At 37.6% G+C, this 17743-nt stretch overlaps 2 protein-coding genes across 2 annotated transcripts; one reads left to right on the top strand and one right to left on the bottom strand.

The window, feature by feature from the left end:
* Positions 1 to 3423: 3423 nt before the first annotated feature.
* Positions 3424 to 5946, top strand: LOC109009929. Its single transcript, XM_018990599.2, has 3 exons — positions 3424 to 3714; positions 3866 to 4281; positions 4560 to 5946. Exons 1-3 carry the CDS (start codon positions 3649 to 3651, stop codon positions 5776 to 5778), a joined length of 1701 nt encoding a protein of 566 aa, XP_018846144.1. The 5' UTR covers positions 3424 to 3648; the 3' UTR covers positions 5779 to 5946.
* A 4214-nt stretch (positions 5947 to 10160) lies between these two features.
* LOC109009928 (BRCT domain-containing protein At4g02110) lies at positions 10161 to 17497 on the bottom strand. Its single transcript, XM_018990598.2, has 10 exons — positions 17222 to 17497; positions 17035 to 17124; positions 16773 to 16877; positions 16181 to 16282; positions 15983 to 16067; positions 15515 to 15584; positions 15311 to 15355; positions 11739 to 14012; positions 11287 to 11503; positions 10161 to 11106 (listed from the first exon to the last, which is right to left on the bottom strand). The coding sequence occupies exons 1-10, from the start codon at positions 17300 to 17302 to the stop codon at positions 10543 to 10545; spliced, it is 3633 nt and encodes a 1210-aa protein (XP_018846143.2). The 5' UTR covers positions 17303 to 17497; the 3' UTR covers positions 10161 to 10542.
* Between the last annotated feature and the right edge of the window lie 246 nt (positions 17498 to 17743).

Here is a 17743-nt window from a genome sequence, read left to right as displayed (position 1 = left end):
CTGAAAAAAAAAAAAAAAAAAGAAAAAAAATTGGAAAAAAATCCATGCATGTTGTGATCTTCGTTTTGGTTATGAAAATATATGTGGAACCAAAGCATTCGTCTTGTCAAAGCCCTCAGTGGGTACAAAAGCCTGGTCTGGTTTCTCGTTCTCCGGCTCATAACGGTCAGTTGAAGCATTATCATGTGATGGAAAAAAGAAAATAAAACCCACACAAATTTGAGTAGGGAAAAGGTATGAGGCAACTATATATTTTGAAATGAATTCGATCTTTATCTATACCTATTACATCATGTAATTCAAAACAAAATGATCATAGAATATTATTAACAGATAATTGACGTACTCATAAGAGATAATAGTTGAAGATCATGGTGGTGCAAACTTCCATCAAGAACAAATCAATTTGTTTTAGCTTTTTCTTTCTCTCTTTGTCATCATGATGACAAAGATGACTTATCTACCAAGACGTGACTATAGTAACATCTAATCCACTAGAGCGCCAGATAGGCCGAGGGACGTCCCAGACGGCGAGAACCGCAGACTCTTTTACAAGTTGGATTTGAGCCATAGCTTGATTTCAGTCCCACAAAGACATTAATCATCTATGAACCAATGAATCAGCAATAATCCTGAATGAGTACTACTTGTTGCATGCATATAATTGTTTTAGGATTAACGCGCGAACAACAATTATGGGAAGAAAATCATATCGAGTCCGTAGTTAATGAAAATTCTTGTATCAAATTTCGAATAGTGATTGCTTGATTTGTCATCATATGCAACACTTTGAGAATGATCGATCCCTGCATAATGGTACACTGATCAGTCACAGACTATACATGTAATAATGTTTTCAGCACAAAAGGATGTCATTGTACAAAAAAAACTGTTGCTGATCTGGAAATTGGAGTAGTCCCTGTAATGTGGGACCCCCAACATCCAAAAATGACACCGCGGAGACAGGTTAATTAAGGGTTACACACGGTGACGTGGCAAGATAGTTGGGGTGTTGTTTATAGTGGGAAGGAAGTGTCCCTTTTTATAAAGAGGAAAGGTAGGGTTTTGTGGGGACAGAGGGAAAGGGAAGTTAGAGAGCCTTTAAGACAAACCCATCTGGCCATCATCCTTCATCCATCCATATTCATGTGCATTCATTAAATCAATCGTGGGTGAAAATAAAAAGCAAAGCAAAACCCCAAAAGGAAAAGGCATGCATGATTCTTGTGGCTTACCAGAGAAGAGCCCCTTTCTCTCTTAAATATGCTTTCACCATTTTACTAATCCCTCCTTCAACCACTTCTTTATTGACCCTCATATCCTCCATGCATGTATTGTATTTATTAGGTTAAATTTGGATAAAAAAAAATCACATCTAATCTAATTACTATAATCTTTCTAAATTTTTATACAAAATACAATAAACAATTTAACTTTTTTAAATCTTAAAATAATAATAATATTAAAAAATAATATTTTATTTAACTTTTATCTCAATTCATTATCAAAACGTCCTCTTTATCTGCCTGCAGCTAGCCACCTGCTTGGGATATAAGTAAACTCATAAGGACTCATGCAGAGGTACAGCAGATTTCGGCCACCATTTAATCTTCTTGTATATTTGATTTAATTTCACCGTAAAGTTGTCCAAAAAAAATTAAATAAAAAGGGTGCATGGTGCCTCCTAATTGATTGAAGCATTTATGCTTTTCACCAATCTTCTTTAAGCGTTTATATCGTGATAACCAGTAGTTGACTTGTAAAGATTGTAAGCATATGCCATTATTCCATTACAGCTGCCTAATTCTTCAACCATATTCATAATTAATGATGTCGAGAGACATCAATTAAACAAAGAAAATTAACTAACCATACAAACAATTGACCACATGACTGAAATCTAACATCAGGATTAACAAAACCAATTAATTACTCGCACACTTGCTGACTTACCAAAGTCAAGAATGCTGCATCCTCAATAATTCATATGTCGAAAAGGTCAAGAGTACTGTATTCTCCATGATTCATTCATGGTTGAGATATCAAATAATAAAATCTACATCTTCCCATTAGGTTTAATTTTTAAGATAAGTAATAATTTCACATGATATCAGAACAGACGTTCTGAGTTAAAATCCTGACTCTACACTCTACTTTATTTAATTAAATATTCTATTTGTTGAGCCTACTCATTAAGAAAAAATATGACTCACAAGTGAAGTGAGTGTTAAGATATAAAATAATAAAATTTATCTCTTCTCATCAGTTAAATTTTTGAGATAAATTATGATTTTACATTCATGAATAAAGAGAGAGAAGTGTTATAAAGTTATCTAATAAATTATGGTGATTTGATATCATTACGACAAATCTATTTATAAAGTTATATGAACTCAAAACAATTAAGAACATTTATTGAGTAAAATCTGAACAGTGAGTAGAATTGGTATTTCATCTTTAGCAACAGTAGTAAATATATGATTCATGGTAATATTCAATGATGATGCATGCATTAATGATAGAGTAAATTGAGACAATGTTAAGAACCCAAGGGCTGTGAGTGCTGCAAGGGCAAAGCAGAAGTAATTGCAAATCTGCTTACCCGAAATAAATAGGCTATAGCCTTTGAGTTTTTTCTTTTTTTTTCCTTCGCACAGATCCTTTACTTTGCTTTGCTTTGCGCCCAATCTGCAGCCTGCTGGCGTCTTATCTCTTCTCTCCGGTAGTTGAACCCGAGGACCCGTGATGAGTCACCGCCTATACCCGGTCACAATCACGCATTCACCGGCTTTACCTTGTCAAATATTTAAGAAATGCTGTGTATGCCATTCATTTTTTTTTAATATATTTTATTAAAAATACAAACGTAAAAATAGATGTAATTTAAACTTTTAATATTTTATTTTAAATATATATTTTCTTAAAATTTGTTTAATAAATGATTGACATAATCAAAAAGTAAAATAAGTGATATAAATTAATAGCGTTACTCAATGATAATTTGGGTAAGAATATTCTTAAATATTTTACTATTATTCATGATTTTATTATTATTTTAAATCTATTTTTAATTACTATTTACTATTATTTAATATTTTATTATTATTTTTGTATTATTATTTACAACATATATAAAATAATTTCGCATTATCATTTTTATTTTTTTACACACCCATTTATAGTTGGGGAAGTAGTAGCTAGCCTAGGTAACGTAACGTAGTGTAATATGGTCCTATATGCAATAACATAGGTCATAGGTTAGGGGGGAGAGAGAGAATCTATGGTGTGGTGCCAGCTATGAAGGTGAAGGATCAAAGCTTTGTTTGAGGGTCAAAGCTGGCAATTTCCTTTTCTTTGTAGGCTTTGTTTGTCTCCGCAACTTTCCCTTATTTTCACTAGATAAATCTTCTACAATCATTTTAAATTCCAGATTCTTCTCACTCCCTCTCTCTCTCAAAGCCCGCTTCCAATTTTCCCTCTCTCAGTGTCTTTCCTTATAAGCTCTCCTCCTTCGTCAGAACAGAGCAAAATGTATTTCCTTTGAGAGAGAGAGAGAGAGAGAGAAATAGGAAGAGCTGGAGAGGGGGGGATTCATTCTTTGGGATTCATTACTTTTCTCTAAGAACGAGATAGCTAGCAAGAATAACAATGGTTGCTGCTTCTCCTCGCCCAAATGGTAGTGAAAAGAAGCACTGGTGGCTTACCAACAGAAAGGTAAACCTTCGGCTCTTCATATGTATATACCTGATTTGTAAACTTTAATTACATTCATTTTCAAAGTTGAAAACTTTACTTCTAAATATTTTCATTTGATTTATTTTTATACACGACTTCAACCCATGGAGCTGTTCTTCTATATGTGCAGATGGTGGATAAGTACATTAAGGATGCTCGCAATCTCGTAGCGACCCAAGAACAGAGCGAAGTTGCTTCAGCACTGAGCCTTCTCGAAGCGGCTCTGGCCCTCTCGCCGCGGCTTGAGAAAGCCATGGAGCTCAAAGCCAAGGCTCTGCTACATCTGCGGCGGTTCAAGGACGTGACCGATATGCTCCAAGACTACATTCCAAGCCTCAAAATGGCAAACGATGACTCTGGGTCTCTCTCATCTGAGAACTCGTCCCAGCAGTTCTCGAGGGAGCGAGTCGAGCTCCTTGGGTCCGGTAACTTGTCATCTGACTCGCTGGGTCGGGATCCTAGTTTCAAGTGTTTCTCTGTCTCCGACTTGAAGAAGAAAGTCATGGCAGGGCTATACAAAAACTGCGACAAAGATGGGCAATGGAGGTGAAACGAAATCTTCTTTTCTGGGGGTGCCTTAAATTTATTTTTCTGTTCTATTGGCTTTGAATTGAATTGCTGCATTTTGGTTCTTCTTTTTATGAGAGTTTATTAAATATCGAGGCATGTTCTCTTGGTTTGAGTAAATGCACTGCATAAAGAAAACTAACTCTTTTACTAAAATTAGAAAATATATATATATATTTATATATATAAATTTTTTTAATGCAATTGTCCGTCCTTGTTCCGATTAACTCAACTTCTCTTGCACGCAATCGATATAGGTACTTGGTTCTGGGGCAAGCTTGTTGCCATCTGGGGCTAATGGAGGATGCCATGGCTCTCCTTCAGACTGGGAAGCGCCTCGCCACCGCCGCATTCCGCCGCGAGAGTATATGCTGGTCTGATGACAGCTTCTCCGTCTCCTCAATCGTCACAATCTCCACCACAACCCCTCCCACCACACCACCCCGTGATCCCACCGATTTAGAGAGCGTAAACCAACTCATCAGCCACATAAAGCTGCTCCTCCGTCGCAAAACCGCTGCGCTCGCCGCCCTCGACGCCGGCCTATACTCTGAGGCCATCCGACACTTCAGCAAGATTGTCGATGGCCGCCGTGGCGCCCCGCAAGGCTTCTTGGCCGAGTGTTACATGCACCGGGCCTCGGCCTATCGATCAGCTGGTCGAATAGCCGAGTCCATTGCTGATTGCAACAAGACTTTGGCACTGGATCCGACTTGCATTCAGGCTCTCGATACAAGAGCGTCTCTTTTGGAGTCGATTCGGTGCTTGCCTGACTGTCTGCACGATCTAGAGCATCTGAAGCTTTTGTACAACTCCATTCTGCGTGATAGGAAGCTCCCTGGGCCAGTTTGGAAGCGACACAACGTAAGGTACAGGGAGATTCCTGGGAAGCTCTGTGCGCTCACGACAAAGATTCAACTCCTGAAGCAGAGGGTTGCTTCTGGTGAAACTGGGGACGTGGATTACTACGCTTTGATTGGGTTGAGACGTGGGTGTTCGAGGTCCGAGTTAGAGAGAGCGCATTTGTTGCTGTGTTTGAAGCATAAGCCGGATAAGGCCATCAACTTTATTGACAAGTGTGAGCTTGCGGATGATCGCGATCTTGATTCGCTTAAAGACCGAGCGAGGATGTCTGCTTTGTTGCTGTACAGATTGCTCCAAAAGGGTTACTCGAGCGTAATGGCTACGATTATGGACGAGGAAGCGGCCGAGAAGCAGAGAAAGAAAGCTGCTGCTGCAATGCAAGCGGCACAAACCCAAGCATTGAAATTGGAATCGGAAACCAATTCCTCATCTTCCAAGAATTCATCAGCCGAGGTTCCTGGTTCCAATAAAATGACGGCGTCGACATCTTCGTCGAATACGTCGGTTTTCCAAGGGGTGTTTTGCCGGGACCTTGCGGTGGTTGGGAGTCTGCTTTCACAAGTTGGGTTTAACCGTCAAATCCCATTGAAGTACGAGGCATTGAGCTGCTGATTGGATTCATTGGTGGGTGGGTTTAGAAAATTCAAGCTCTATGAGATGTTACCTGCAGGGGAATCTCTGGTTCATTTTTCTCTATTTGTACAAAAAGATAATTTTAGAACTGCCGGAAAATTTTGTCACCCTTCTTTAATTTCATTATCCACTACTACTATTACTACGTGTACAGAATTTTCAGTACCCAAGTTTGTACTTTTTGTTCATGCCTGCTTCCAAGGCTTTTAATTATTTTAGTTTAAATTTATATTAAATTCTCCTCCTCTTTCACTGGCTTCAGTAATTTCGTAGGCTGTAAAATATCTATCTCTATCAATGGTTGCCTGTTTGGCAATGGAAAGATAAGCTATTATACTTACTGCACATCTCTCACGCCCTGCTCTGCATTTAATTTTTACGACGTCAAAGTTGTCTTTGGCTGTTTTTTCTTCCACGCCCTACACGGATGCATTTAATTTTCATCTGGATAGATTTTGTTCATCCATGAAACTGGGCATTGGTGACATTCCACTGTATTTTCTTTTGTTTTCTACTCCGTCCCCCAAAAGTTTTGCTTCTTCGCTCATGTATGATTGGCTGGCGAGCTGGGTAGTGATAGTGAATCAGTTTGGAAGAAAAGAACGGCCATGGTCCGGATGGTCCCCTGTTATGGGAGTACGTCCCTCATGGTTTCATGGCTTTGAGTGCACCTGGCTATGGAGATGTGGCACGATTGTACTGGTTCTCAAAAGGACAATGTGAGGTCACCCCAAAGACACAGAAGAAAAAGGCTTTGTCAGTTCTTTTTTTTTTAAAAATTCAGGTCCGGTTAATATACAGACAAGTGAAAGGTCTAATCGTACACTCAATACAAGAATACCTGCGTGGGTTTGGAAAGGAAATGTCAAATCCAGATTTACTTTTACATCCTAAATGCTTTGGGGTTCGGTTTCTTTCCTGCAACACTGTTTGCCACCATTATTGGTTTTTGGGGCAGATGTGGTGGAATAAAACCAGTAGTAGTACTGTACTCACCACCCAAAAATCATTTTTATCAAGACGGGCGGTTTTGAGGACGTTTAAAGAGGGGTTGTTGGGGGGAGAATCAATGAGGTTTTCAATTCAACCTCCCCAAGCCAAGCTAAAGGCATACCAAGTGGGCAAGTGCATAGTAGCACCGTCCAATGTCAAATGATTTATGAGGGCATTGGCTTTTGTTGGAAGGGGAAAGCCTGCGGTTCTCAGCCCTAGAGAAAAAAGGTGGCATCATTGTGTAGCTGATCCAGGTTGTCACTTTGCTTGATGGATTGGTTTTTGTTGCCAGAAAATGTTGACTGTTTTTAGGACCATTTATAGGTGTAGTAGTATTGGCTGGTTTCGAAAGCTACATCATATCTCGGACCACCTGCATCCTTTATGCAGACTCCATGCATTTTTACGTTCATATTCTTTGGCTTTCGTTTTTACTTTTTAAATCATATTTCCATTTTATTTTTATTATAATAAATTAATTGGAATAAATTTAGCCATACAAGGTCAATGTGACATCAACGTTCTCTCTCTCAGTCTCACCTTTTGTGGTAGCTAATTATACTTGCTAGACAATTTTATTAATATAATTAACATGGAATAGCCTGTTTTAAATTTGTTATGCTTTGAGAAATATAGAAATTTATATAATAATAATAATAATAATAGGTGACTGGGATTCTCTATTCTAAAATAATAAAAAATGTTATGCATCAGTTATTATTCACTCACATATTCCACACTTACAAATTTTTTTTTATAAGGTGTGAGGGGTATGATAAGGAATAATAGTTGATAAAAATAATTTTTTTAAATAATAGACAAGTAAACATAATACTAATTTGGAGACATCACAATGCCAATGATATCCAAGTTTAATTGTAATAATTTTCTTGAAGGCTAGCTGAAAGACATTTTTCCAGGGAGGATTACCAAATATTTTGATTGCAATGTCCAAACCACCTTGTTCTTTATCTATTTATTTATTACTCTAAAAAAAGGCCCCCTAATCGTACGATTCACTCAATAGTAGTTATCTTAAACCCTAAAAAATTTTTTACTTTTCTTTTTTTGCAAGTGATTTTCATGATCATGCTTCCACGCCACTCAATGATTATGTTTGCTTCTTCTTCTTTTTTCCCCTCCCCAGACTCCTTTTGAGTAAACTTTATTAATGACCAAAATCTTCCATTCATGAGAAAAATACAAGAACTATATATGAGGTTTTGTTTTGAAAACCGAGATGAGAGATGGCCTTTATTAATTATATATATGAGTTGTTGTTCAGTTGTCGATAAGCATTGAACCTCCTTGTTCATGTAAATGATTTATTGATCAGATCAACATGTATATAATTATTTAGCCCAGAGATGTATGAAAATGAAATGCAATATATATATATACATCCCATGTTCTCATGAGTACGACAACCCATGCTAGCAGCTTCCTTTGTATGTCTCACAGCTCACTTTTCACTAAAATATTTTGTCGAACATATGACTTCTGCTGAATTATCTGAACACTTGGGATCCATTTTTCAAACCAAAGAAAGACTAGCTGGCTGGAATTATTGTATTTCTAGCTAGCGTGACCATGCATGCACGGCTGCTGATCAGTATGCTACAAGCTAGACTTGAAAAACAAACAAAAATTTTAAAAAAAGTTGGCTAGATTTAGAGTGGGTGAAAACCATTGGTGAGAAGTGGAAAACATGCCTCGCACGTCCCCATTCTTCAGCTTTTAAAAAATATGGACATGAAGAAGTGTGAATTATAGGTCTGCAATAATTTATGGTAATTTTCAATTGGAATTCTGACAAAATACTGCTTTCCAGTTGCTGTTTTTATAAGGTTAATGCAGTGGATTACACTATATATTTTGAAAGCATATTTTATTTTCTTGTGGCAAAAGAAAAGGTGTGGCTCACGAGGGCACCTCACATTTTTTGTCTTACTTTATTCTGTGGTCAGAGGCTTTGGAGCATCTCTCTGAACTCTGTAGTCTGAACCCACTTTTTCAAATTAAACCACAAAATGGGGAGCTTAGATTAGAGTTTACACTTGTGATGATTCCAGCCTTGAATGACTGTAATGCCCATGTGTTGAAAGGTTAAGAGCGTATATCCATGGAAGAAAATGCAAGGATAGAGTAGTAATCCAGGGGCGAGGTGGGTTGAGATTTGGATAAGTAAGGAGAAATTGGGGGGGTTGGGGGAAATAACACGTGATGTTTGAATGTTGGGAACATTGGAAAGAGGTGAAGTCGTGGCCAGATATGATGATGTCAGTGACAGCATGTGCATCTCTCTCTCTCTCTCTCACACGCACACAGACACACCCACGATGAGAATAGGGTTCACGACTGAACGGGGTTATAGTGTCATAGATAGTCACTAATGGTGCAAGAAAAATCCGACGGTTGATTTGTTTTTAAGGAAAAATACAAAGAATTAGTGGTTGCGTTTCAGGTTTCAAAATTGCGTTTGTTGAGATGTCCATCCTTCTTTCATTTGAATGATTCTCATTCACAGGCCCAAGTTTTTAAAAGGATGGGGCTTTAGAAAGTTTGTGATTCATTCAGCGGTTTGAAAGGGACCTTATTTGAGGCCTCTTGACGCTGCTCTCTTTGGTGTATTGAAGACTAGAAGATACATACAAGACTTCGTGTTATTGAGCCTCAACTTGTGGGATATAAGAAAACAAATCCCGTAGCTTTGTGGTTTTGTTGAGTTGTACACAACAGTGCAATACCCTTGATTGAAACATAAAAAGGTGATGAATGATAACCTACTTTTCTTGCTGTTTACAATGGATTCTAAGGATATCTAATTATAATCTCTATTAGTCTCTTTATAGTATTGAGCTTGAATGTGACTTAAGTTTCTTTAGCTCGTGTTATGATTTGATTATTGAGAAGACTCACATGTAAATTGTAATACACATGTTGCCGCTGAGAGGAGTCTTTTAGCAGGCAAAAGGAGTACGGAAAGGGCCACAATTATTTCTTTGAGTAATGCTACATACAATAGTGGAATACGTAAATGCCGTACAATCATTTTAAAAAATAATAGAATCTACTATTAAAAATTTTTTTTTTTTTCATATGGATCTAATATTTATTCACTTTTTTAAAAAAAATTACACAACGCTTACACACTTCACGATTACAAATATCATCTCTCTTATTTCTCCTATTTACACAACTTTAGAATATAGGCAACCATCTTCGAACTCGCTTTTGGTTTAGTTCAAACAAATGTGTTGGGTGCCATCTTCTACTCCAAATTCTTGTGTCAATTTATTCAGACATTCCAATCAAGCCCAATTCTGGAAAATGTTTTAAGAACAAATTAGGAATGGAAGAGTGCATATGTTGAATTTGCACATCAGGTTAATTCCGGTAAGCTAGTAGACCATCAGAAAATCAAGGATAATGTTCACTTGAGCTACACCTACAATCGAAGCTTGAGAGGTTCTTCGAGGGAAACTTGATACCAACCAAAAACACCATTACCTTGGTATACCCCACAAATTAATTTTCGAAGAACACTTGCATACAGCTGCCTTGTCAGATTGGCCAAACATTTTCTAAGTCACCATGATACAATTTTAGTAACTAATTTGTACAAAGTACATTACAAACATTTTGGACGACTATATAATGAGTTATACTGCTCTTGCCACAACTAAGGGTACAAAAACTATTTGAGAGACCTTTCTAAAACTAAAAGGGCTGCAAACGACAGAGCAAAATTCATTTGCTTTCCAATAATGAGGTTCCCTTTTTCTTTTTCTGGCCTGAGTTTGTGCTACGCCTGCTTTCACTACACTTTTGACAAAACCAATCGTCCTCAGGAACGTCTTCAAGTGGAGGATCACAGCAGTCAATGTGGGTACCAATCCCACAACCAACAGAACCACTTTCATCACCACACATAAGCATCACCTCCGCTCTATCGCAAGACCCACAAACTTGGCAGGCTATGTCATTACTATTATCATCTGGTGGTGTCAGGTCCTCGACAATCTCTTCTGCTCTGTCCTGCAGGTGAGCAAATGACCTCTCCACCCAAACATTAGTATTGTATAGCACATGCCTCTCGAGGGAATACCCAGGTTTGCAAACATACTCGACCAAATAATCAGCAAGAACACAAGGTATCTCATTTTTTAAGAACTCCTGGACCCACAAATCAACGCGTGGCATGCCGGGGCTGATAATTGCAAAATCAACTCCGGAATTAAGGAAGCGGGTATAAGGAGGGGAAGTTGCCAATATAGTCCCATCACCAGCTTTCACAACACGCTTCAGAGTATCCTGTTCAATGACAAAGATTAAAAGCTGAATCAAAATCAACAAGAGCTTAGGACATGCAACCCAGAGGAAACTTCTCGTTATTGTTCATCATAAGGCGGTTTGCAAAAGATATAACATTTGGTACAATCTATGGCAGAATTTGCACGGGGAAAATGTAAAATGAGATTTTGACAAGCATACCAAAGGTGGTGCAATGCATTCTCCATAAATGATGATGCGCATTCCATAAAATGCACCGTGGCCAGTTCTCTTCCTCAAGAGTCGCCACTTCCTTGGAGCCTCCAAATTTATTGCACCATCTTCACTCAAACCATTGTTGTGCCATTCATATGGCTCCTCTGCCAAGAATCTTCCTGCCTGACTACAGGCACTTAGATAATCAGTCTTGAGAATCCACCTGCATTTCATATTGAAACAGTTCCTACACATGATTAGTCGTGTATAACATATATTCCAAACTTCTGACAAGAATGAGTCAAGTTTTAGATGGCGTGTTTGCAGGATCAATTAGAAAGTGAGGCCTGCTGTAAAAATGTTTCCCTTTTTCCTTGGCAAATAGAACTCTGGTTGGAAATGACAAAACAATTTGACATCATCATCCAAGTTTTGAAGTATGTTTGGAGGTAACATACCTCCCAGATGCAGCAGCAGCAAAGAACTTCTCTGTCCTTCGAATTGGATCTGTGGTTATAAAGTGTGTGGCCTGGTATGACCAGTGATGAGAATCTCGACAAAGTCTTCCTTTCAAACGCCTAATAACTTGTTGAAACTCCTTTCTTTGTAGTCGATGTGCACTAAATATGAACCATGCAGGTTCTATTTTCTCACCGTTTGGATTAACCTTCCCTGCCTTTTGATTGACCTTCCTTGGCACTATGTTAGAATTAATAGATAATTTCCCATCGTACTCTTTGATCTGACTTAAGTTTTTAACTGGCCTGTTCTCCTTCTCCACTTCACTACTGTTCTCTGACTTATTTGATGCACTAGGGCATCTATTAGTTTTACCAGAAGGAAACAACACTCTTTTCTTCTTTTCCACCCCTGTCCCCTCATTGTTCTCAGCCCCACTTTCTTCACGATCCACGCCTTTCTTAGATTTCAATATATCTATCTTCATCTTGGCTCCACCTGTAGGGCGTTTTCGTCCTTTATTGATCTTCCCTTTGACACCATCCCCACGTAACCTTGCTTCAACAAGCTTAGAATTCTCGTCACAAAGAGTCTTTTCTGTTTCAGTTTCATTGGTGTCTTCCTCTGAAGCCATTGCATTACCATGCATTCCTGTGTTTGCAATATGCTGCAGCCTTTCCCTTTCCCAATTCTCTCCCATGATTGTATCTGTTGTATCTGTCGATATAACCACCCCAGACTTTGTTTCATCAAGTGGTTTCTCCAATTCATCTTCAAGTTTGTCTTCTGAAGCCTCAGTTTCAGCATCCATTGATTCATTTTTATTCTCCATATTGTCACCAGCTATCACATTTGTTGTCAGCATCTCCTTTGGTGCTTCAAGATTAACAGTTGGAGGAGATATCTCAAGTTTCATAGAACCGGAAGACTTCTCATGATCCGCTGCCTCTTTTACTTCAAATGAATGAATTACAGCACCATTTTGGGAGATGGTTTTATTTAAGTATAAAGGACCCTTTTGGATATTAACAGTAGTTGACTTGGGTCTTGAACCCAAAGTCTTCTTGGCCACCATCTTCTTCCTAAGAGGTTTTGTGATCAAGTTATCATTTCCTCCTTCAGGCAAGCTCAAATTATCAGGCCCACCAGATTTCTCAGTCTCCAACTTATTGTTACTGGGAGATGACTCCGCATCTTGCTGCCGATTCTCTTGCTCCCCTTTTTCTCTAACTTCTTGAGCAGATCTCTCAATGCCTAAATGTAAAATTTCAGGCTTAGTTGATAAAGCAGACTTATTTAATCTCTGAAAAGATGATTGAGGTGTCTTCTCAGCAGCATCGTTATCCTGCCCAGTCTTTCCACTCAAAGTTTTAGAGGAAGACACACCACATGCTAATGACTTCTTGCTACATGTTGAAAGTTTAGTTGCTGATTTGTTACCATCTGATTGCTGTGCAGCATTCAGATTAGCAGTCTCATCCACAGGAAGACCACCATGGCCATCAATCAAAGTTATTGGTTCCACCCACAGGGTATTATCACCTGACACAGGATCCAGGCAGGGTGCTGCATCAATACTCAACTTTGGTGACTTAAGGCTAGCATAAGAAGCATTTACCATTCTCTTTTGAGGCAACAAACCACTCGAGTCTTCTCTGTGTACTAACTCAGTTCCTTCCTGATAAGTTTGAAGGCAACCAGAGCCAAATCTGTCCTTCACTTGTTCAACCTTGAAGGGAGAGTTGTCAAAATCATCATGGACTTTACCCAAAGGTGTTTTAGAACAGTTGCTGAAATTGCCTGATATTTTTGGAGAGTCCACAGGAAGTGGGGATCTCCTAGACATTTTCATTGAGTAACTTAGAGGACTAACTGTGGCATCAGAATGAACAGGCCTTTGGGCATCATTTCCAGAGGTAGATGTCAAGCTATTTCTTACTCCTGTAGGATATGGATTTTGTTCGAGCGGGTAAGGTAGCTCACCAGAACTAGTAGTGTGATGGCCAAGTGCTTTAGAAACATCAGCATTACCAAAGCTTGAGGCCTGAACAGATGACTTTTCTTCTCCAGGAATTATTAACTTGTTTAAAGGACCATTTGAAGGTGAAACTTCGCCTACTGCTTTGGACAATTTACCAGTTGTCGGTAGCCCAATCTTTGAATTATGAGGGCTCTTATTTATGTTTCTCCCCCCAAAGTGCGTTGGGGTTGTGTCATCAGCCTCTTCTTCAGAATCCTTAGCTTCTGCTTCCATCATCTCCAACTCATAGCCACTGTTAAGAAAGAATGGTGGTTCAGAAGATAAAACGGCATGGTGTGATGGTGCAAATACAAGCAACACAAAATTCAGCAGTTCCTCCCCAAATCCATAAATAATAATTAAGAGAAATTAAAATATCAGTAGCAGTGTTATTGCACGGTAAAAACTCAACATTATTAGAGAAACTCAACAATATTAGCACATGTTCCATCTATTCAATAAAGCTATCTATTTACTTATAAAAAAAAAACAAAATGTTCCATCTATTGCATGAACCAACAAAGATGCCTAAATCTTGTTAAAATATAAATTAAATAATAAAAACTACCTCTTCTCATCAATTTAAACTTTTGGAACAAATGGTGATTTCACGTAGTATCATAACAGAGATCCTTAGTTTGAACCTTGACTCTACACTCTACCTCATTTAATTAAATATTCCACGTGTTTGACTCACTCATTAAGGAAAAGTTTGGCCCACACGTAAAGGATTAAGATATTGAAAGACTCTTGATGGTCAGATATAATTCAATGATCATAAACTCTCTATCCCCCAATTTCAATATAACTTGTAGATTTATGGGCAAATGCATTAACTGTTGGTCCCACGGTCAAAATTCAAGGGCCGGTATGGATACCAAAAGAATAAGGGCATGTTTGGAAAGTGAAGGTTTCTCTAATTTTTTATAATTCATGGAAAGCAAATTGAGATGTGATTTCTTAGACTTTGTAGAAGTGGGGAGGTTGAATGAGAAGTTGTTTGAATAAAACTTTTAGGATATAAATTTTGTTTAAAATTCATGAAAGTGAGTAGGTAGATTTGAAAATATGTTTAGATAAAATTTTGGGAGCCTTTTTTTGGCGGGGTTTGTGAAAGTTATTTTTCTTTTGTTTTTTGAGATTCTTTCACTGAAACTCGGGTAAATAATTAGTTCAAAAGTGTTTTTGAGAGAGGAAATTTGTTTTTGCGTTCAAAAAATATTACAATTGACATAAACAATTTTTCCTAAAAAATTGTTAAAATTTTTTGTAAAATTTATTCTGAAATTTTTTTGAAACCAAGTATACCCAATTTCCTGTTAAAAGCACATAGGAATAAAAAATGTAGAATAAGAAACAACTGTGTTTATTCATGCATATAGGCATAGGATGTAATTAGCTTCTCACCAATACTATAAAAAAACAGAAAACAAAACAAAAAAGGCCAAACCACCTCCTCTACTCCCCTTCTTTCCAATGCAGCCTTGATGTAATAGATTCTTACATGCACGTCACAAAAACATAACACAAGCTTCGATTCAAATGCCTCACCTTTTGTCATAGTTTTCTTCCGGGAGGAGCTCCCAATCCCTTAAGCTGCAAAAGAATAAAGGGGAATAGATAAAAGAAAATCTTTTCAGTTGTACAAAAATCCAGTGTCTCATTTTTTATGAAGGTTCTGAGACAATTGTATATTTCATCAGTATATACCTCAAAATTTCAAAACATGAAATTACAAGTAGAATGTCAACATACCAATCTTCCAACCATCGATGATTGACAAGCTTTATTGTATTTATTCTTTTGGCAAGTTCATACTTCTCCCCTGCATACAAAAATAAATACCAGCAAATTTATTACTATTTTACTAATAGTAATCCACAGATATCTCTCTCATCTCAGGTTATATGGTTCATAATGAGCTTTCAATACAACATGAACTGATTGTGGCCAGAAAGAAACCACAATAATGACTGAGATAGAGTAAAATATCCACAAATTAGAGGATGATGACTTTGTTCTGAAAAATCAAAAGATGAGTGCCTTCCTCTCAGGAAGCAATAAATAACTCCTCAATAAAAAAGCTACCCAAATAAAACACGCACGAAGAAAGTTGATTACAGAACCCGGGGGAGTAGATTACAGCAAATAAAAGCAGCATATGTATAAGACCAGTAATCATATTTCATTTTAATACACTTTGTGAGGTCATTGAAAACACACCCTCAAATTTGTAGCAAATCAGATGAGTAACCTTGTTTGCCACCAACGGCTTAGAGAATTCAGCACCCATCAAGCCAACCATTGCCTGAGAAGAAAACATGTCATAATACAATGTCCTTTCATTGAACTGCTCTCCCAAGTAAGTTACAGTAGGATCCCTATTAAGTGCTGAATAGCAAAAGTCTGTGAAATGCATACCATAATGTCCTCTCGATCTTGCCGCTGATAACCAGTTAAGCATATTACTAAACTTTTTGCACCTCGTATTCCATTTGTATCTTTGAGTGGCCTGTACATAATCTGTTAAAAAGCAAACATGAATTTCCAATGATATATGTAAACAGTGTTACAAGAACTAAAACACAAATTGCCAAAAGAAAACACAGATTACAAACTAGGGTTTGGCTAACGATTTCTGAAGTCACAGGTCCACACAATTTAGGAGAAACATTTAAGTTACTCATTGAGTCCAAAAAATATAAGAAAAATTTAGGCGGCATGCACTTGTTGCTGATATCTAATCACCCTCGTGTTACATTGATCTGAACATGCATGTACAAAAAAAAAAAAAAACAACAACAACAACAACAAGAAGCAAATTAAGAGAAACACAAACCCGATAAACAAAATACAGGAACCTGCAGGAACCTCTAGTTTATACTGATACTTTAAGTGGTTAACACTGAAATATCGTTGTAAACAAAATATATTCAATTATCTGCCATACCTATGTTAATATAAATAAAATAAGTCCTATCAATCAATATATGAAGAAAACTGAGAAACACACCGAAGTGGCGTCAACAGGCATTCCAACGTCAAAACTATGATCAACCCATAAGGCCGTGACGAGAGTCTTGGCGTCGTTTCGAGCAGCAATACATACAGGATCGTCCTGCACAACATACATGGTAACAATAAGCATACATAAACAGTAAACACCTCCCCAGCAACAAAATATAAACTTAAGAAAGAGGGAAAATAAATTTATAATAAACAAATAATAATAATAATAAAAGGGAAAATAAGGGAAAACATAAATTGGGGCTTACATAAACAAGCTTATCCACGATTACATGAGTACAACTTGGGCTATACTGACCAGCATCGATTCCACCGCCATAAACAAGCTTGCATCTAACCTACAATAGTTACAGTTTCAAGTCTAATCAATTAGCAATCAGATCAACATAATCAACTATCCAAAGTCACGAAATTCAGAGAGAGAGAGAGAGAGACCTTGTTTTCGGTGGCTGGATTGAATCCGAAGAGAACGAAACGGACACCGAGAAAAACACTGGATGAAGAATTGTTTTCCATCGGTGAATCGAATTTCAGCGAGGAGATTTAATTCCCGATAATAGAAGAGGGTGTGGAAGTAAATGGAGGGGACTAGTGATGGGAGATTGAAGTGAAATGAGAAAAGCGAACAAAAAGGAAGGTTTTGTGTTTTGTAATATAAACTTGCAGAGGAAGAGTGAGAGATAGTGCAAAATAGTGTTGGAGGGAATTTGATTTTTGTTCCGTTGATTTTTTTGGATTTTGGTGTGTCCTGGCGGGACGACCCAAATATATGGTCGCTCTACATTGCGCCACGCAGCCTAGGAAGGAGAAGCGGATTTGGGACGCGTCTACAGACCCGGTTTCATAGTTTTGTCTCGTGGGTTTTTATGTATTTTAATTTCTTTCTTAATAGATAAGAAATTGATTAATAGTGATTTCTGTATTTTTTTTTTTAAATGTTTGAAAGAAAAATGAAAA

Source organism: Juglans regia, chromosome 11 (genome assembly GCF_001411555.2).
Source record: "Juglans regia cultivar Chandler chromosome 11, Walnut 2.0, whole genome shotgun sequence".
Classification (NCBI taxonomy): domain Eukaryota; kingdom Viridiplantae; phylum Streptophyta; class Magnoliopsida; order Fagales; family Juglandaceae; genus Juglans; species Juglans regia.
This window is presented reverse-complemented; position numbering and strand designations above follow the sequence as displayed.

Coding starts and splice junctions, on each gene's coding strand:
- LOC109009928 (XM_018990598.2), bottom strand. CDS start 17,302: ATGGAAAACAATTCTTCATCCAGTGTTTTTCTCGGTGTCCGTTTCGTT. Junction 16,283..16,772: donor TGCCTGTTGACGCCACTTCG/GTGTGTTTCTCA, acceptor GCTTTTTAACAG/ATTATGTACAGGCCACTCAA. Junction 15,585..15,982: donor GATTTGCTACAAATTTGAGG/GTGTGTTTTCAA, acceptor TTTTGTATGCAG/GGGAGAAGTATGAACTTGCC.
- LOC109009929 (XM_018990599.2), top strand. CDS start 3,649: ATGGTTGCTGCTTCTCCTCGCCCAAATGGTAGTGAAAAGAAGCACTGG. Junction 3,715..3,865: donor GGTGGCTTACCAACAGAAAG/GTAAACCTTCGG, acceptor CTATATGTGCAG/ATGGTGGATAAGTACATTAA. Junction 4,282..4,559: donor GACAAAGATGGGCAATGGAG/GTGAAACGAAAT, acceptor CAATCGATATAG/GTACTTGGTTCTGGGGCAAG.